Genomic DNA, 19230 nt, shown 5'->3' with positions numbered 1-19230 from the left:
GGGCAGGGATAGTGCCTAAGTGCTGTGAGCAATTTCCCATTTGTTCTCTGTGTCAAGTGTTCTCTCAATTCTCACAAAACACAGCACTGTAGTTAGAAGTCATTTGAATCTGATGAGTCAGAGCACACAGTATTATTCTGGCACAACTGAGGCACTAGCAATTAAACCTTATTCTCCAGTTGTTTTGCCTTTTTAATCACTGCCAGTTCTCATGTGTTTCTGGCTTATTGGTTGCTTTGGAGGAGCTGGAGGCAGACAGCTGATCAGGTATCCCAGAGTTCGGCCATACTGATGTCAGTCTAACTGCAGAGTTAAAATCTACTGTCTGATCAAAAATTATTTGATTTATATTATGAATCCACCATGGGGTTATATTGCCACATTTCCTAAAACAAGAGCAAGACAGCACTGCATACCAACATCATAAAAGGAACCAGCAGCTAATTATGTGATTGGCTTAGTTAATTTTTGTTACAAACTACAGTAATTAGCAGTGTAAACCAAAGTCAAAGTAATTTCTTCTAAAATGTAACTATTTCTAGTTTCTTTTAAACACAGTGTGGCTGGGAGCAGCTCTCTATGAGGCTGAGGGTGCCCCCTCACTGCTCTGGGCTGCCCAGAGCAGGCTGCTCTGTGGGACGTGTACGTCTGCATGCTCCTCTCCAGCCCTGCCAGAACTCTAACCCTGGGTGTGGTTTCTTCCTCTCTGCTCTCCCCTTCCAAACAAAGCCTAGGAATTACATGATACTTGGTACAAAACAAATCAATAAAGGATCAACACAAGAACAAGAAACTCCTATTTTGTGGCTTAAGATATATGCTTAGCATATTTTTCCTGTAAGTATTTTGCAGCAATGACATGTTGTCCTCGCAGTGCTTTATAAGGCCAAGGCAAGATAATCTTTCCTTATCTCCTAAATATGCGTAATACCCTGAACAGCATTTGCAGATGGTAATAAAGACAGTTTATTTTATAGATGTGTTAATTTTAGAAAACAACATTTCATTATTTGTTTATTTAGTATATTCTCAAAATATTCTCTTTAATTCCCTGACATTATTTTGAACACAAGTCAGAACTGGGTGTTTAATGTCAGCAGAAGAGAATGTCTGAAGTCCAAGTAGGGAAAGATGTGAGTGGAATGAGAACACTGTGGCAATGCGGGGGGGTCATTTCAAGAGCAGATGTGAAAGCTGCTAAGCCTATTACTGGATCTTAAACATGTAACAATTTCCCCCTAAATTTAGAACTGAGACTTCTCTTCCTAAGGGGAAACAAGTAATCTCAGGAATAATTCTGTAAAAGCTACATGGCTATGGAAACCACTGAAGTTAGTCAATATGAAAGTGTGTGTTAAGTCTTGCTCCTCTCAACAACTACTTTTGTATTTTACTAAATCGTACTTCAAAATTTTTTCTTAATTCACTGCTGCCAAATGCTTTGATGCTTTTGGTTTTCCCTCTTTTTCCTAAAAGCCTGAATTAAAACCTAACCATCTCCTTTCAAGATTCCCATTTCTGCCAAATAAAAGAAACAGAAAGAGGGATATAAAGATAGCAGAGAGAGACTAAGACTAAATGGAAATAGGATTTTGATAGCTTGGCTCTGATAACTCCATCATTTCCTCTTTCTTTGCCTCTCAGGCACTGAACCACAAACAGGTCCTTCTGCAAGCACAGAGTTACTGAGTTTGTGCTCAGCATTTCTCCTTCCTGCAGGGCTCTGCCAGCACTGCAGGCACCCAGGGCTGTAAGGAGCATCCACAGGCATGGATCCAGGCAATGCCCTCATCAGCAGCTCCGGGCTGGCACTTCACTGACACCCCATGGAAGGGGGGATCATTCAGAGGCAAACTCGCCTTGTGCAGAGCAGGCTGAGGGAGCTCCTGCAGCCGCTGGTGTCTGACATCTTCATTTTCAGATTGTCACTAGCTACCTCAACACCGGTACAGGACATCCCTCTCAAACCTGAGAAAACAAACATTTTCTAGAAGCATCTCCTGCCCACGAGCTAATGGTCGCTTTGGATCTAAGTGAAAATGCTTGGAAACAACATTTTCAGGATATTGCACTATGCATTTTAGTCAAAAAGCTTCCTTGCATACAGTAAAAAAAGGACTAAATATTAACAGTCTACTGTCTAAAGTATTAGCCTGGCTTGCCCTGCCCTATGAGCATTTAAGTATTTTTTAATTGCCATTGGATAAAATGCACAAGCAATTCCTGAAGCTCTCCAGAGGAAATGTATTCCTCCGCTTTTGCACAACAGGAGAAGAATGGCAGAATCCTTGTCTCAAATGCATACAGTATTTACCTTTTCCAGAATGAAACCAGACCAAATTTCTTTCTATGGTTTTGCAGAGTTCCTAGACAGTTCTTAGCTGTGAGAAGTAAAATTTTTTCCAAGTATGTATAGATTTATTGAGCATTTAACAACGGCTAGAAACAGTCAACCCCGTTAAGTTCTTGATAAATACCTTGTATAAATTTAGACAAGATGTCACAAAATATTTTCCCTAATAGGAAATAAAACATAGTAATCTGTTCTAATTGCAGTGATGCTGATGCAGCAAAATATGTATTCATCAATTCACTTTATCAGAGCATACCATAAGGACATGACTACCACATTTCCAAGGAGATCCCATAACAGATCACATTTAAACCACGCTTCAGCTTCATTTTCAATGAAGGATCTTCTTTTTAGTTTAAAAATGAGACATGACCTGCAATATACATGCACTTACTCAAGCTGTGGATTAATGGGGCCCTGCCTCCAGTTGATGCCTCTATTATGGAACTCATAACTGAAAGTGTTTTATCCCCACCTCAAGCACAGCTCTGCTTACTTTTGGTTAAAGATCTTTTTAGAGAGCTGACAGCAAAGGTGAACACACTCAGTATGTTCTTCTAGCTTCATTTACATATTTTTTATATCATGATTCTTTATCTAGGTTATCCCACCTCACCCTTTTTCTGAAGAACTGAGCAGTGGGTATACAGCAGAATTGGGTAATGAAGAAGAAATATCTCAGGAAATGACTGTACCCCCAGTATCTCCCCAGGGATCTCCAGGGAGGCTGAAGGGAACTAAATGTGCACTAAGTCAGGTTTGCACCTTTTGTATCTGGCCAAGGGAAAGAGGAGCTTGGCTCAGTGATGCTCTCCTTCATCCTGGCTTTGAGCAGCAGGGCGAGTGCCCTAAGTTACAAGTTGTTTATCCACAGAGCACTTTGGCCTCATTATATTTCTGACTCTCCAGCCTGTTCCTCCAGACCTTTCCTGAGGTCAGCCTGACTCAGTGACTTACACGTGGTACTACAGGGGCAGTGCAGACTGGCAGATTCTTGGGCACCACAGCCACGTGTGTCTTCACAAATAGAGGAGGAAAAGGGGGTGTGTGTCTTCTGCCAGGACACTTTATAGTACAAAGGCTAATAAAGCCCTAAAATATGCAGGGTCAAGGTGCAGGTTTAAAACCATAGATATGAAGAGTAACTTATTGCAGAGTCAGAAGACAGATGTATTTATAGCCTAAAATCTCTGAAAAATGAAGGGTATGAGGCCTCTTCGTTTCTGAGCCCTCTGCACTCTGTGTACTTTTGGGATCTAACAGTCATATCATATCTCTCAGAACACGGAACTAAATGAACCTTAAAAAAAAATGCAAGAGCAATTTAAGAGGTGAGGATAAATGCCATAAATGCCAGTGGTAGGCATCCTTTCCTACCCCCAGCCCACCAGCCATGCTTGTGGGAGGTTGTCCTTGCTGGAGTTGTATTAAAAACACTTTGTCCTGGATTTGATTTCTGTGAGAAGTATTCCACGTGCCCATGCCAGAGCTTGGCCCCAAGCTTACATTCCTGTTATCAGAAGGTACTCTTATGCTCAACACAACAACTTGATTTCAGCCTGCAAGCCACAAACAGTTTTAAACTGAAACAGGGCAGATTTAGACTAAATATAAGGAAGAAATTTTTATCATGAGAGTGGTGAAACACTGGATCAGGTTCCACAATGGTTGTCACTGTCCCCAGAGGTATTAAAAAGATGTGTAGATGTGTTGTTAAGGGACATGGTTTAGTGATGGACTAGACAGTGTCATGGTTATGGTTGGACTCAATGACCTTAATGGTCATTTACAACCTAAATGATTCTATGGTTACTCTTAAAATCCATTGTAGGTAGTGAGTCCTGATTGTTCCTTATGCTCTGCTCTCCTTCTAAAGTATTCCCATGCACATACCTCAGCTCAGTGCACACAAATCCAAACTCTTCCTCCACTCCTTTGGATGCTAGAAAGCAACAACAACAACAAAAAATTCCAAAACCAGTGTTTCTTTTAATAAGAGAGAGAGTTCATGTGAAGGCAATATGCTATGCTATAAGAAACACTCATTCTCTCTGCAGAAAATTAAGAAAGGACCAGTGAGACAGTAGCATTCAAGAAGTGCTTTTTTACAACCCTGTGCTAGCCTCATTGCTTCTGGAGAAACATCTTTCTGGGTAGTGGTTGGAAGAATTCATTATTCCACCCAGTGAATTCAATTTATTCCATATAAAGCAGTTATATTTAGAAAAGTTGCAGTCAAAACCATATGATGCCATCATTGATTTATGTGTACAGCAGCAACAATGAGTAATAAAGTTAAAAAGCAATAAGAGAAGTCTAGCAGATGGGCAAAACACAAAAATAAATGTTCTGATAAAAACACAGATTCAGCAAACCACCAAAGCCAGCAGATTCTTGGGAGTTTGGCTTTATTTGGGTTAACTAAGTAAATTTCCTAAGAATGTTGTTACACTATTATAATATTAAGGCACAGAGCATGGCCAAGCACAGTGGAACGTAATCTGGATATCAGAGAGAAAATGCAGAACATACTGTAGCTCAGTTGCACTTTGCCCCCACGACATAAACTTATAAATCCTTCTAGAAGAGCTGCCCTTTCCCACAATCCAAGCCACTAAAACTAGATGCAGCAATGGGATTTGTATACTCAAAGCCCTCAGCTACTGTTCCTCACATTACGCCTTCTCATTTTTTATGAAATTGCTTTTATTTCAGGAAACTGGGCTTCAACTCAGGGAAAAAAGTGCAATATGCAAAAAAAAAAGTACAAAAGTCAAAAAAGTACTGAGCCATCATAATGGGACATGTACATTTGGCAAATAACTTCTCATTAACAAGGTTTTGGTTCAACTGGGTTCCTGTTTCCTTGCACCAGGATAGAAAATATTAGTTTAATAATACTTTTGTATTGGAGAATGTGGATTCATTGTCACTGGGGGATCCAGTGCCATTGCCAGTAGTGGCTCAGGTGAAGATCCTGAAACTCAGCAACTCCCTTATTTCCCATATCTGAAAGCTTTGAACCTGCTCACGCATGGGTAACCTTTCCTTTTGATCAGAAAAAGACAGTCACAGGCTTTACTCTGTGATGATAAAAGACGATTTTTAAGTGGACAGCCCTGCTGCACAATCCATTGCAATCTGAAAATGAAGTGAAAAGATTATGAGGAACATGGTTTTCTTGTATACACAGCTTCTGTACAGAACTAACATTTAATTAAATCTTTTGGTGCTAAGAAGATCTGAAAGTAGCTTCTAACTGCAATTATAACCTGTGGACGGCAGAACATATTTCCAGAAATAATCATCTGTTCTGAACAGATAATGAGATTTACATGGCCTGAGACCAAGACTGAAGTTTAGAAACATTTAGAGAAATAATTTCTAGTGTGATGATTTCTCAAGAACCCTAAATCAATCCAGCTGTTAATGCCAGCCACGGGTTTATGCACAGAATCACAAACAGGACAGGACGGCTGTGGAACACATCTCGAGCTCTTTATTTTCCAGCATCAGTCTCATTACACGGCTGGGACAATGGGAAGATGCCAGCAGCTCACATCCTCAGCAGCAGCTGCAGAACGTGATGTTACAATGCACTTTCAAAGGTTTTTGACCAATCACAAAAAGCAAAAGCTTACTGACAGTGGTTCTATCCCAGCACTATACGTACACGTACCTTTGGTTAAAACAAGGCTTGCTTATTTCAAATACAATACCTGCTTGTAAGCCTTAAAATACAATGCACAGAGCTCCATTATTAAGCTTAGACCTTGCAAATATCTTGCTAGATATACTTTTCTGCATCTTAGGGAGTTATTCTAGCCAAGCTTTAATACACAGACCATTGTTCTATTTGTCCTTGCTTTCTACATGTCATCTAACTTTTTTGCTGACAAATCTTATGACTGCTGCTTAGCTCTAATTGCAGTTCTGCTGTTTCTGAGGCCTGCTTTTTTGCAGCTTTCCCAAAACCTTCTGATTTTAAGGATTCCCACAACTGTAAGGTGCATTTGCCATCCTCCATTGCCTTTATGTTTCCTGCCTTCTGGACCTGTGGAATCAGACAGTGACAGCAGCAGGACACAGCTGTAAACCAGGCTCTTTCTTAGCTGCATTTGGTTTTCAGCAGACCAACAGTTTTGGTTACAGCAGTTCTTTTGAACCATGTACAATCCCAGTACTTCTTTGACTGCTGTAAATAATCTGGTTTGTGGTGCAGCAGCAGCAGCTCAGGAGGATGGGAGCTGCAGTGTGCTCACCCTCCAGCCCTGCGTGGTCCCTGGTGCCTGGAGCCTGCACCCACCAAGGGACCCCCATCCTTGGGCAGAAACCCTCTGCACAACTGGGAGCAGGGCTGGAGGATCTGCCTGTCTGCTGCCAGCTGTAATCTCTGGGCCTGAGCAAACTTTCTAGCATGAACACTCATAATGAATCAAGTGTTATAAAAAAATATGGCACACAACTCATCTAAGTAGGTTTAATCAGAAACAAAAGCTGAATACTGTACGAATGAGGAAATTTTGGTCACAAGAGACTGCAGAGCAGTTTTCTCAAATATGCATTTGTTGGCTATGGCTGTCTCAGTCTATCAATTCAATATTTTCTAAATTAGGAGGGATTTATATAAACAGAGCATGGTCTCTAAGGTGCTGTTTATGGTCTGTCTGGTATAAATATTTATGATCATTCCAAAATTAGTGATTTTCCTAAAGTGTGCTTTTGTTTAATACAGCTCCTGACAGTCTCTGTGGTAAATATGCAGTTTTATTTCTGATGAGAGAAACAGAGGCAACAGAGAAACCCACTGAAAATACTGTTACAATGGTGGCTAATAAATGGAGGGTCATTCTCAGCTGTGAACTGCAAACTCTCTGCTGTCTGAGAAGAATTCCCTCCTACACACTTTTCCCCTGGGCATGCAGTCCTTTTCCACGTGCCCATGCAAACCTATCCATGTCATGCAGGAATATATATAGGAACAGAGTGCTGGGAGGAAGTGCTGGAGCTGCTGCCTCCTGCAATAGAACACGTGTGATCACACAGAGTGCATCTGCTTACTCAGATCTGGTGTCAGAATGATAATTCATGTCCTCTCTGCAGGAATAAAAATAAACTGGGTTCAGGCTGAGTTCAACAATCTAAGGTTGCATATTAGCAGTTACCAATCTTTCTGGGAGATGAGGCATTTTCCAGGTTCCCACTAAGAGGAAAGAAACCACATAAAAACCTGGTGCATGATGAGGGGCATGGTGCTCACACTGACGTGACTCATACTCACTGGTCGTGACTTCAGTGGGTTTCTGTGAGCCATGACTACAGCATCTTTTAGCAGGAATTCCTTGAGTCACTGGCCTGTCTATTACAGATCTATAGATCTGTGGAACCTGAGCAAGTTTATAGAATAGACTGTTCCTGTTCATGCACTGTGCTATGAATTGTAAAGTGCAACTGTGGGTAGACTGTCAATTCATTTCTATCTTAATCTCTCCTTTGAATAACAAAGCTAGATTTAAAAATTGTCACCATTTCATTGCCAGGTCTTGCAAGTAAAACCTGCTCTTAGTATAGAATCACCAAATAAGAATAATAAATGACTGAACATTATTATGAACTTCCAAGTCCCTCACCAAATTCAGTCATCCAAACAGCATCCCCTCTTCCTCTGCCTCTTTCCAATCTCACTCTTCTCACTTGTTACACAGCTAGGAACATGGATTTCAGAGCAAGAGTTAAGCAAGTTTGCTATGGTCCTCCACTTGAACCACTTCAGCAAATCTCAAATACAGAAAAAAATTAAATTAATTTATGACAATTTACCAGGAAGATGGAAAACTGGCAAACTGTAAAGAGGGCAACCCGCTGCTATAATTTAATCTGCATGAGCCAACAAGATGAATGATTAATGTACTTTTGCAAATGGGAACGAATTTGTCCAAACTAGGAGAAACCAGGCAGTAGTCATTCAAAGGGAAAGAAATGGGTTCTAAAAAGAATTTGAGATCACAGGGAACAGAATAGAACATTGTATTATTGTTGATAAATACCTGATAGTTGTGGTGAGAAGGAAAGAAGAACGAGCCAGACTGTTCTCTGCAGTGACAAGACCAGAGACAATGGAGACAAAACCTGAAACATAGAAAATTCTCCTTAAACATAAGAAAACATTTCTTCACTGGGGTGTAGTGAAACACTGAAACAGGTTATCCAGAGAGGTTTTGGAGTATCCACCCTTGAAGATATTCAAAGCTGGACTAGGCAGAGCCCTGGACATGAGCCCTGGCTGCAGCTGCTCTGAGCAGAGGACTTGGACTTGACAGCCCAGAGGTCCCTGCCAACATCCACCACATGTGATTCTTCAGTACCTACACAGAGATCAGAAATATGAGAATAAAAGGACCAGAAACTTTTCCATGGGATAAGATTCAAGAAATAGGAGCTGATAATAAATGCTTGAAGTGAATTGCAAAGTTCTGACCATTTGACTGGCTGGAGCAATTTGCTAGGGACTATTGTGGACATTCCCATACCAACTTTAAAATCAAATTTATTCTAAATATAGGGTCTTTTAGTTAATGGTCTGTTCTATATAAAGCATATTCTTATACTTCATGAAACACCTTCCTGAATGGGATCGATGTTCCAGTGAATTTAGGTATCTTGGTGCATCTTTCAGCTGTGTCACTGGGACAGCTGCCAGCGTCTGCAGTGTGAGGCACATGCCTGAAGAATAAATATTCTTCAATATTTATCTTGTAGATAAATATTTATCTTGTAGACAGCAGGCTGATTGGGTCTCTTTGTCCAGATATGGTGTGCTGCAAACGTTCAGGTTACAGCACCCATTTTGCTGCATGTCCAACTTCTGTAAAAAGCAGAATATCCTTCCCATCCTTCCCTTTGACTGTGGCAATTTTCAGAAGTGAAGGTGATACAGATTGTCAGCATCTTCTGCAGGATGGCTGGGTAGTGACAGCCTGGACTCCACACTGGCATGAGAGAGACCAAGAGAGAGCTGGGGGTTGTTTGTCACAGCCTTCTGTCAGGCAGCCAGACCAAATCCCTTCCGACACAAGGAGGGCATTTTCAGCATAACTAATGTTGAGTCAGTGACAAGATAGGCAAAGTGATGCGTTTCAGAAAATTGATGCCCAAGAAGGAAAATTGGAGCTATCAGGGAAAGGGGATTCTCAGCTTTACAGAGCCATATTAAATATGTGCTAAATCTTTTCAAAATGAAAACAAGTAAATGTCAGTTGGCTAAAACCATCAAGTATGTTTGACCTTTTTTTCCTATAAGCAAAGTGTTAGAGTCGAGCTGAGGACTCCCTCATTTGAAAATAAAAGATCTTGCTCCCTCTGGTATGTTATTACTTTCTAGATTTGTCATCTATGTGATTTCAGCTTTTCACCCTAATCAGGAGACCTGCCCATGAGAAGGGACTGCATGGCAGATCCACCTCCCCACAAAAAGCAAAGCTGTGAATTGCCAGTGCCTCAGAGCACTCTGGAACAGATCTTTGAATCTGCAAGAATCAGGGCTCACAAATGCCCAAGGCATCTCACCAGCCTTCCCTTCTACCCTTCAACCCAACTTTGCTTAACAGAAAACCAAACAAAGATGTCAGGCACACACAAAGATAAACACAAAGAACATTTCTTGCAGTTATAATTGCATTGACCCCAGATCCCTTCCTCCCCACCCCAGAGTCCCCAGCCCCCAAGCCAAAGTGACTGGAGAGGCTGCAGCAGCTCTGGTGCAAGGGTGCAGAAAGGGCACAACTCGCTCTCTCACATGAGCAAATACCTAAATACCCACTGTGAGTAAATTAAATACCAACATTATTTGCTAGGTCTGGTGCTTTGTTTAAGTGATTCACCTACAGAGTTCATTTTGTAAAAGAAATGCAAATAAGCACTGCCATTTCTTTTTTAATGTGAATCTGATGAAGGCAGAGTCTGTACCAGTTTCCTAGGCTGCTGAACAGTGGCTCACCTGCCCAGCACAGAGTTAACAGGGTACCTCACAACTTGTACAAAATAATTTTTGGTGCATTCCTTCAAGGAGAGGAGAGGAGCAGAGAGGAGATAAAAATAAAAAGAATTGCCAACATATAACATTTGCTCTTTTTAAAAAAATGCACCAGCATCCTACAGTCCATTAAAGGTGAGACCATTCAAATTTTGTACTAAAACAGTTGCATTTAAGCCCTAAGAGACATGAAATTTTTTGATCAGCCTCCATGTGTTTAGTAATGTGCAGATGTCTAAAAATATGTATTTACCAATCAGAGGTTACACAGTTTAATAGATTAAATACAAACTGCAATGTCTGTTAAAATTTAACAGTCATCTTCTAGCTTGTGTGGCTGCAGACTCTGAAGCCATGGCCAAAATCAAGTAGGAGTTCTCTGGGCCTCACCTGATTTGAGCACAGTTCGAGGGTAACCTTTGAAGGACTGCCAATACAAATGGTCCTTCCTGATAACATCTGCCTTGAGCATGATGAAATGGCTCCTGGATCCAATTCACTAAAATATTCTGTCCTCTTTGAGTACCTTTCAAGTTAAAAAAGCCCACAGAAGCGATCAACAAAAATCCCATGCCATTTCAATGAAAAATTTACTTTAATGATAGGACTAGATTAGATCTAAAATGGAATTACCAAATCACTTTTCATGTTTTACTACATAAAGACATTTACTCTGTAGTGATCCTAATGAATAAATGTCTGATGGGCTGATTTGGAGACTTCACAATGGGACTGAACAATCAACAGCAGAGTCTTTTCTCATTTAGTTTGCATGTGCTGCTGAAATCACACCTCTGCCTCAGCAATGCTGGTTGTTTGCAAAAGTTAGTTTTGCTCGCTAGAGCTGGGATGCAAAGGCACTGGTATTCTCATTCCCTCTTCTCCCTCCTTTCCTCAGGACAGTAGTACCATTTTTTAGTGTGCAGCTTATGCTGAAAGTACCACAGAGCCAAGATGTGGACAACTACAGCTACTAAAATAGAGAATTTTAGTCCACAGTGAGCTTCAAAAATCTCTTTCAGGTAGTACTTTGACAAACGGGAACCTGAATATGCCCTGCACATACCTTGCTTTGCATCTGGGAAGGTGAAGGGAAACACTAGGTACATCTTTTTGGTCCATTATTCTTATTGTTTCTTCCAATATGCAGATTTAAGAAAGTTTTGTCTGGAAGCTCAGTAAAACCATTTATCTTCATTTGTGGCAGGATTTCCTAAACATCTGAAGGCTGATCCTCCTGCTTCAGGAAAAGGAGCAAGGTCCTGACACTTGGCAGTTTTCCTGTGTGCCCCGTGTGCTTCCTCCCCATCCTGACCCACTTTGGATAACCCCAGTGCATGTCACCATTGCCTTGGGCTTTGTTTTTCCAAAAACACCACCTCAGCTTGTCCTTTCAAAAAATACCCCCCCTGACAGTTTCTCTTTAGTGCCAGTATTTGAAGGGGTTACTTGTTGCCACTGTGAATGTCAGTATCCATCCCATCTATACACTTTGTTCAACACAGAGCTCTCCTGCTCGCCTATTAGCAAAGTATTATCACATTTAAATCCAATTACCATTAATTCAAAAGACAGTCAGTAGTGGAAGTTCTTCTAAGGTTTTAGAGGCTGGAAATAAGTGTCATGGGTTTAAATTTATGTTTATTTTTTGTAATTAGGTGCTGACTTTCCCAGGACTGAGAGCATGAACTCCTCTAGCTCAGGCACATGGTCCCTAGGCATCACCAAAATGTTACAGGAATCTCTGAAGCTCTGCAGCAAATTTCAGGCTCTGTTGGAGATGCCATGGAGCAAACTTCCAGCAGAATGAAGAACCTCTGCTTTCAGTAAAATTAACAGCTACCACCAAATTGTATTAACACATACATAGTGCTTCAAAAGCATGTGTAAACTTGGAATTTAGGATATGACACTCAAAGAGCTGATGTGGGCATGTAAGGAGGTGGTAGTAAAGCTGTGACCTCTGCAGCAGAAAGCAGAGATTATTTGTCTGGTTATGAGAGAAATACAACTACTGACAAAATCCTGTGTCATATATGAACTGCATAAAATGGTTCCTAAATATGAGAACCTTCTTTTTCTTAATATATTTTAGAACATGTTCTCCCACTAATATCTTCCATATACACACAGGACAACTCAGCTTCAGCGCAATAAACCATTTCATTTCTTGGCTCTGTACTTTTTGTATTTCAACACTCTTTCCTGGATTCTGCTCTCAGCTAAAAGAGATGGGTTGTTTCTGAAATTAGCAAACAAAAATGTAAGTACTCTGAAGTTTAATGAACTAAATCATGTCATGAACTAGAGGTCTTCCCTTTTCCCTTCCTCTCCTCCCTCCTCAAGCAAGCTTTTCAACTGGCCTCTAAGCAAGTTTTTAAACTTCTTAAAAAGCATCTCTGTCAAAAAATTAAATCAAAGTAGCTTCCACTCTCTCTTCATACCTACTAGCTATTAAATATGGAAATACCTTGGGACTAATTTTCTGATAGGCAGTCCTATTGTCATTTCAGTCCCCTAAAAATATTTTAAGTTTTTTTCAGTCTAAGAACAGTAAAAAAAAACCAAACTGGAAACAGATTTTGTTTAGGAAAAATATTTGTATGTTGCTTTAAACGTTCATAGCAAGTGTAGGAAAATACACAATCCTCACAGCTGCTTTATTAAAATTATTTTGCTATGAGCCATGAGGTAAGGTGCTAGAGTTTTCCAGAAAACAAGTGTGGGGACCAATAGATTCATTTTCTGGGTACAGAAAACACAAACTCCCCTGCAAACAGCTGAAGTGCTGCCTGGTGCTGCAGACAACCTCGTTCATGTGATGCAGCCCCATAGGTCTCATCCACTGACACTGCAACCAAAGCTCTGGGTAGTTACACTAAATAAAATCACACTACATAAAAACTTTCAATTATGTTTAGGCAATGAACATTTATATCCCAGACCTACACAGCTGTGATATGAACTCAGACACAGAGAGGATCCACATCACCACAAACACAGACCTAGGAGTGATACTGCTCTGGTTCTATTAAACCCTTCTTAAGGAATGTGACTACAGGGAGGGAATTTCATGGTGTCACTGTTCCTAGCAGCTGTGCTGGGGTCACAGCAAGTGGGATGCCAAACAGTGCAGACCTGACTGCACCTCACCAGGTGCTGAAGAGCAGGAAGGGCTGGTGTGGTAAGGAAATGGTGGCAGACAAAAGGCAACTTGGTAAAAAGGAACAAGAGCAGCACTCTAGCACCCCAGCACCTTGCTTTGACCCAGGAATAACAGAGGTTGAGGCTGGCTGAAAGTTTGTGGTATTATTGTGCTGTCTCTCACAGACTCAGGACGTTATCTCATTTACCCTCTGCAAAGCTGCCCATGAAGAAACAAAACAGTCCTGAGATTAAGTTGTTTTGTAGCAAAAATCAACCATCATATATAGAGACATAGGCTGTACTTTCTTACTCTGCCAATTCAGTGCTAATAGTCCTGGAGACTCTTGTCCTAGGGAAAATTTATTTTTTTATGAATACTCTTCTGCTTAAATATGGTGAAGATTTTGGTAAATAATTATTCCATGCAGTAATTATGTCTGATGCTTTAATAATACTTTTAAAGAAGCTGAATATGGATCAATCTTGGTGGAAGGTGATCAAGAACAACATATTTCTTGGGAGGGAAAGTGGGCTGCTCTAATACCTATCAGCATAATTCTCTATTGATGCTATCATCTTTCAACAACTGACTAGAAGTCGTGGGTTTAGCACCCCTCCAGCATAAAAGCATTAGTGCCACACTTTTAAGAAATTGAAAAGGATGCCCAGAAACACAAAGTTTGTTTCTTAGGTTGTGATGACATTATTTGGAGTATGCTGAGCTAGACACAGAGAAATATGAAACAACCATATAAAGGAAAAAAAGTCTGTTGTAATCACTAGCTGAGTTAAATCTGTATTTGTAAGAAGCATGTCAACTCAGCCAACAGAAGCTGGCAGCTATGTGTGTGCAGCTAGTTTTTCCAAAGAAAGGCCAAAGTAAAACTAGAGTGTTTATTCTGGCATCAAGACAGTCTCACCCCAGCTGAAATCTCAGCTATGTTCGTTCTAAATTCAGCATTATCTTAATGTATTGTCTCAGTGTATTATTCTTCCTTTCAGATACACAGACATTCTTGAAACAAATAATAATCTCCATCCAGAATTAATGTTTATGGGGAAGGTTAGTTCTGGTGAGATCACCTGACCAGTCAGCAAGCAAAAAGTCTGCCACAGTCTGCTGTCCCTCAGTATCAGGAGCTTTTATAAAACCCTGCATTGCTCTTACGTTTTCATAAGGAAAAATTGAAGCCTAGGGAGATCATCTGATGTACTATAGGGTCAATAATTACCAATATTGTTGCAGCCTCATTTGAGAAAATTGACAACATACTGTAATTCCCAGGTAAAGGCTATTGGTTTTCGAACCAGAGCAGTAACAAAGCACACCAATGTTTGCAATGTTTGCATGTCACACACAAAATATGCAGCTCAGGGAATGAGTTGGCTGTACTGAACCCAAAAGCAAAATAATCACATTTACCTTATCACAAAGAGGGTGTGGCTGCCTCCATTTATGCAGGTGTTATCTGGAGGAGCTGTCTGGGAGCTACAGTGAGATGGGAAGCCCATCACTGGAGCCTTGGAAAAAGCTATGGAGAGTGAGAGGAACATTGCTATGGTAGAAATGAGTTCCTGGGAAAGGAAAGAGCTAAAGGGACCCCCAGACTCTACTGAAGGCAGGAGGATGCTGCTGTGTTCAGGCTGCAGGGAGTGGAAGACACCTGCCCCAGGGGTTGTGGATCTGCTCTCCAGACAAACAGGGGCTGGGCAGCTCTGTGGGATGCTGGTGACTCTGCCTAAACCCGGGTGAGCATCAGCTGTGGCCACACCAGCAACAGCTTGGTGCCCCAGGTTTGACCAGCACTGCTCCTGCACCTCCTGGCTGGCAGAGAGGGAGAGTATGGAGACACCAAGCTCTGCCCAGAGCCAGGCTCCATGTCCAACATGTCCTGTCTGCTCCCCATGGCCTGCAGGGCTGGCTGCACCTGGGGAACAGCTGCTGTCTGCTCTGGATTACACAAAAGCTCTGATACAGAGCCAGGTGTTCTGCACAAAAGTCCTCTCCAGGTCTCTGGAACTTCAGGCCAGTTCATCACAAGCCCCCCTTAATTCTCCATCAAATCACTTGCACTTACTTGTTGCTATTATGTTAAAGACAGACTGGACTGACACCATCATCAGTCCTTTATTAAAAACTTTTCATGCCTTCTCTCTTCTGCAGACTTCTCTCAGGCAACTCTGACTCCTTTCCTCATAGGCAGCTCCACACAGCTCTGAGTCCTTCTCTCATTCTCTGCAAGTTTCCTTCTTCCTTCTGTATGACTGGCTAACCCCAAGCTGCCCCTTACCCGGCCACCTAACTCTGCCTGTCCCTCACACAGAGTCTTCTCACCTTATCTGTCCCTTGCACAACCACATGTCCCTTCCTCCTCACAGCACAGCCAACAGACCCCACCCCAAACTGCAGCAAATTCTGGGTCTCAAGCTCCAACTTCAACTTGTGGCCAGCTAACCCACTCTGTTATGACACCCATCTTCATTGGGCAGGCAAGGCTGTTTCCATTCCTTGGTAATCAGTACAGCTGTAATTCATTGGGAAAGACTGCCTTCTGCACTAACCTTACAAACTATTCTCCTATACTTACTCTCCAAGGTGTATGACTGTTTGTAAAAAGAACAGGAAAAAATCAAAAGAAACCCAAAAACTGTAATTACTTTATTGAAAAATCTCACAGAATACAAAAATGAACCCTAAATTGTATAGAAAGAGTCCCATAGAAATGATAATGTGAAGTCTAAAGAATGTTATCAAGAATTATTACTTGTTTTTTTCATCTAAACCTGTATTCCTGCTGGAGATTTCTGCAGCAAGCCTGAAAAGTCCACTTATAAAGCAACAGATTATCACTTGGACCTTACATAAAGATTTCCAGAGGAATCATTCCTTCTACAAATCAGCAATTTCATATTTGAGTGAGAGCTCACCTTTAACACTCATTATTACTGTTCTAAATGAACAGTCTTATGAAAGATTCTTTTGCTACCTTGCAAATGCACATCAGTAAAGTACTGTAAGATAGGAAAGGTAATTACCTTTATATCTTTATATGGCTACCTATTTAAGATAGATATCCTGCAATGGGAATGAACATTGTCATCTAAGTTCCCACATACGTATTTATGCGTCATAGCAGGAAATGAATTACATTCAGAGCTAGATTTGTATTTTTATTCACGGAATGCCAGCTGTGATGAAAGTATTAGGGACATTAGTAACTAATTGCCAGTCCCAATATACCAGTGGATGAAACAGCCTACTATTCCTAGGTGGGAATTTAATGGCCTGCTAGGCTTACATAACCACATACAGCTTCTAGCTGCTGGAAAGGACTTTGGTAGCTCAGTGGTTCACAAGACACTCATCTCCCAGAGAAGGCAGACACACAAAATGCATCAGAGCCTGAGTTTAAAATATGGTCTAATTTTGTAAATTGTATTATCCAGACTTATCATGCATGTATCAGCTTTGAATTTAATCTTGGCATTAGCTGACTATTCCCCAGAGATGTACCTTGCCAAGAACATGTACTTTCATTACTTTCCTATTTGATTTTTATAATACTAATCCTGAGGCAAGCTTGAAAAAGCAGAACAGTGGTTAAATCCCCATTTGGTTTTGCAGAAAGTTTGTGGAGGTTGGAAAAAGGCTTAGGAAAGGATAATTTATAACAGATACATAGCTTTCAGATCAGACTTAGCAACATGATCAGCCTTAGGGAAACAAGAAAGATCTTCCTACTGAAATCCTTGCAGATTTTTTTTCTGTATCCTTGACCTTAATTTTCATGAGATGCTGCCTCTTGCCACTGGCTGTTCAAGATGCTGATGCTCTGCCCTCAGCAGTAAACTGGCACCAGAAGGGTGGGCAGGCTCCTACGATGTGCTGTGGCTCATATGGCAGATGAACCATTTCCCTTAGGTAGTTTGGGTTTTTTTGGTTTTTCCCTTGCACCTAGTAGATGAGTTGGCTTTTGTAATCTTGAATTCTGTGCTCACTCATTGTCTTACTGAACTGGTAACAGCACAGGACTTGGGAATGTGTGTGGGAAGGAAAGGGCACTTTACCTTGTCTGCCATTTCTCTTTTCGTGTGTCTGTTCACACTCAGAAGTCTGACTACAGCAGAAAGCAGTGTGTGAGCCTTTGGGAGTGGGCTCAGCCAAATACACTTTGCTCACGGGGACTCAGAGGCAGCTGCTGTCACAGACAAGGTCTAAAGCAAACCGAAATCCACAAAGTCAGAAATTTTAGGTAAAAAGAACATAAAATCTGGTTTCTTTTGCTTCATTCCCCATCTCTTTGCAAGCTGCTGTGCTCACCTTTAACAGAAGTGTCTGCAATGAGACATGACAGTGAGAGTATTAGAAAGGTGCTCAGGAATAGTCTGAAACAGCATTTTTGCTTGCCTGAAGCATGCCTGTGATTGCCAAGCCATGCTAACACATTACTCCCAGAGCCTTGTTACTGAGAGGCCAGGCTGATGGCCTTGGCACAAGAAGTTGTTCCTCCAGCTGCAGATCCAGTCACAGACTTTGGCTCCATTCTGGAGAGGCAATGTTGGATCCCTCTCCTGTGGGCTGTTACCAGAAGACTTGAAAGAGTACAAACAAGGGAATTTATCTCCTTCTCAAAATCAGCAATTTCACCCCTGAAGAAAAGAGAGCTCACCTTTAACAAAGCTGAATGAAACAAAGGTAAACTAAATTACAGTTCCATTTGAACAGTTTTGTGAAACTGTGGCACTGGGACTCAAGACACAGCCCTTTGCCAGGAGAAAGCTCCTGCTGAACCAGACCACCAGCAGGGCTGAGCCCACAAACCCAGCTTTGGAGAGAGTGCCAGACACCAGATTACTCTAAGTAGTCTGATGTCCACAGTGCACAAATCCCATGCACAAATCCCAGCATTAAGTGAAAGCTCTAATGTGCTTCAAGAATGCATTATTATATTTAAAAGGTAGAGGTAATTAGGTGGTGAATTGGAATTAGATAAAGAAAACATTTAACAATGGTTAAACAATTTATAATGCAAGACTGCAAGACTGGGTGTGCTTCTGCAGAGGAAATACTTTCATGGTTTTTAAGAAGATTTTTTTTCTTTTTTTTTTTTTTTTTGCATCCTAAAGTGTCATCAGTCTTTTGGGAAAATACTCCATCACACTGAAATGAGGATTTATGAGGAGATAAAGCCTTAGGGGCAGATTCCTGCCTCATGTGAACTTGCACCTTTAGGATGGAGGATGGCTCTGCTTGTTTGAATAGATGTCTTTCTGCTCATACTTGGAATCACAGCTCTTGGTGCTGACAATATACACGACTCCAGCAAGCTCTCCTCATAAACTCCATGCCAACCTATCAACAGCATTTTTTTCCTTGGACCGAGTTGAAGTTCTTCAACAAATTAAGAGGATAACTGGCAATCACCTCATCTGTTGCTGAAACAGAGGGAAAAACAGCAACAGCTCAAGTAACTAGTGGAAAAACACCCAACTATTTCAGGATAAGTAGAAAAGACAGTTAAAAACAGTTAGAAACAGTTACGCTGGAAAAGTAGTCATTTTTTGCTGTTGTCTTAGAAGTATTTCCAAAATGTGATTTTGAGGAAGTCAAAGGTGATGAGTTACACAAATCCATGTTGAGATACCAATACAAACATGGCCCCCCCATGGGCCACGTGACCCCCCCGCCGTCATGTGG

The 19230-nt window shown here is 41.2% G+C and overlaps 1 protein-coding gene across 8 annotated transcripts in view; it reads right to left on the bottom strand.

Annotated features, from left to right (window-relative positions):
• LOC148223023 (uncharacterized) overlaps positions 1–19230 on the bottom strand; it is a 53986-nt gene that overhangs the window by 30712 nt on the left and 4044 nt on the right. For all 8 annotated transcript variants that reach the window (XR_015805161.1, XR_015805155.1, XR_015805156.1 and 5 more), the window contains one exon: positions 8401–8482. Coding sequence is in view for 1 of the 8 variants with exons in the window: in XM_088169124.1 (XP_088025250.1) it covers positions 8401–8482 (82 nt within the window). In the remaining 7 variants the exon portion in view is untranslated. The remainder of the gene's footprint in view (positions 1–8400; positions 8483–19230) is intronic.

This window comes from Sturnus vulgaris, chromosome 8 (assembly GCF_052056855.1).
Source record: "Sturnus vulgaris isolate bStuVul1 chromosome 8, bStuVul1.hap1, whole genome shotgun sequence".
In the NCBI taxonomy this organism is placed as follows: Eukaryota; Metazoa; Chordata; class Aves; order Passeriformes; family Sturnidae; genus Sturnus; species Sturnus vulgaris.
The sequence above is the reverse complement of the archived record's forward strand: the minus strand, read 5'-3'. Positions and strand labels throughout refer to the sequence as shown.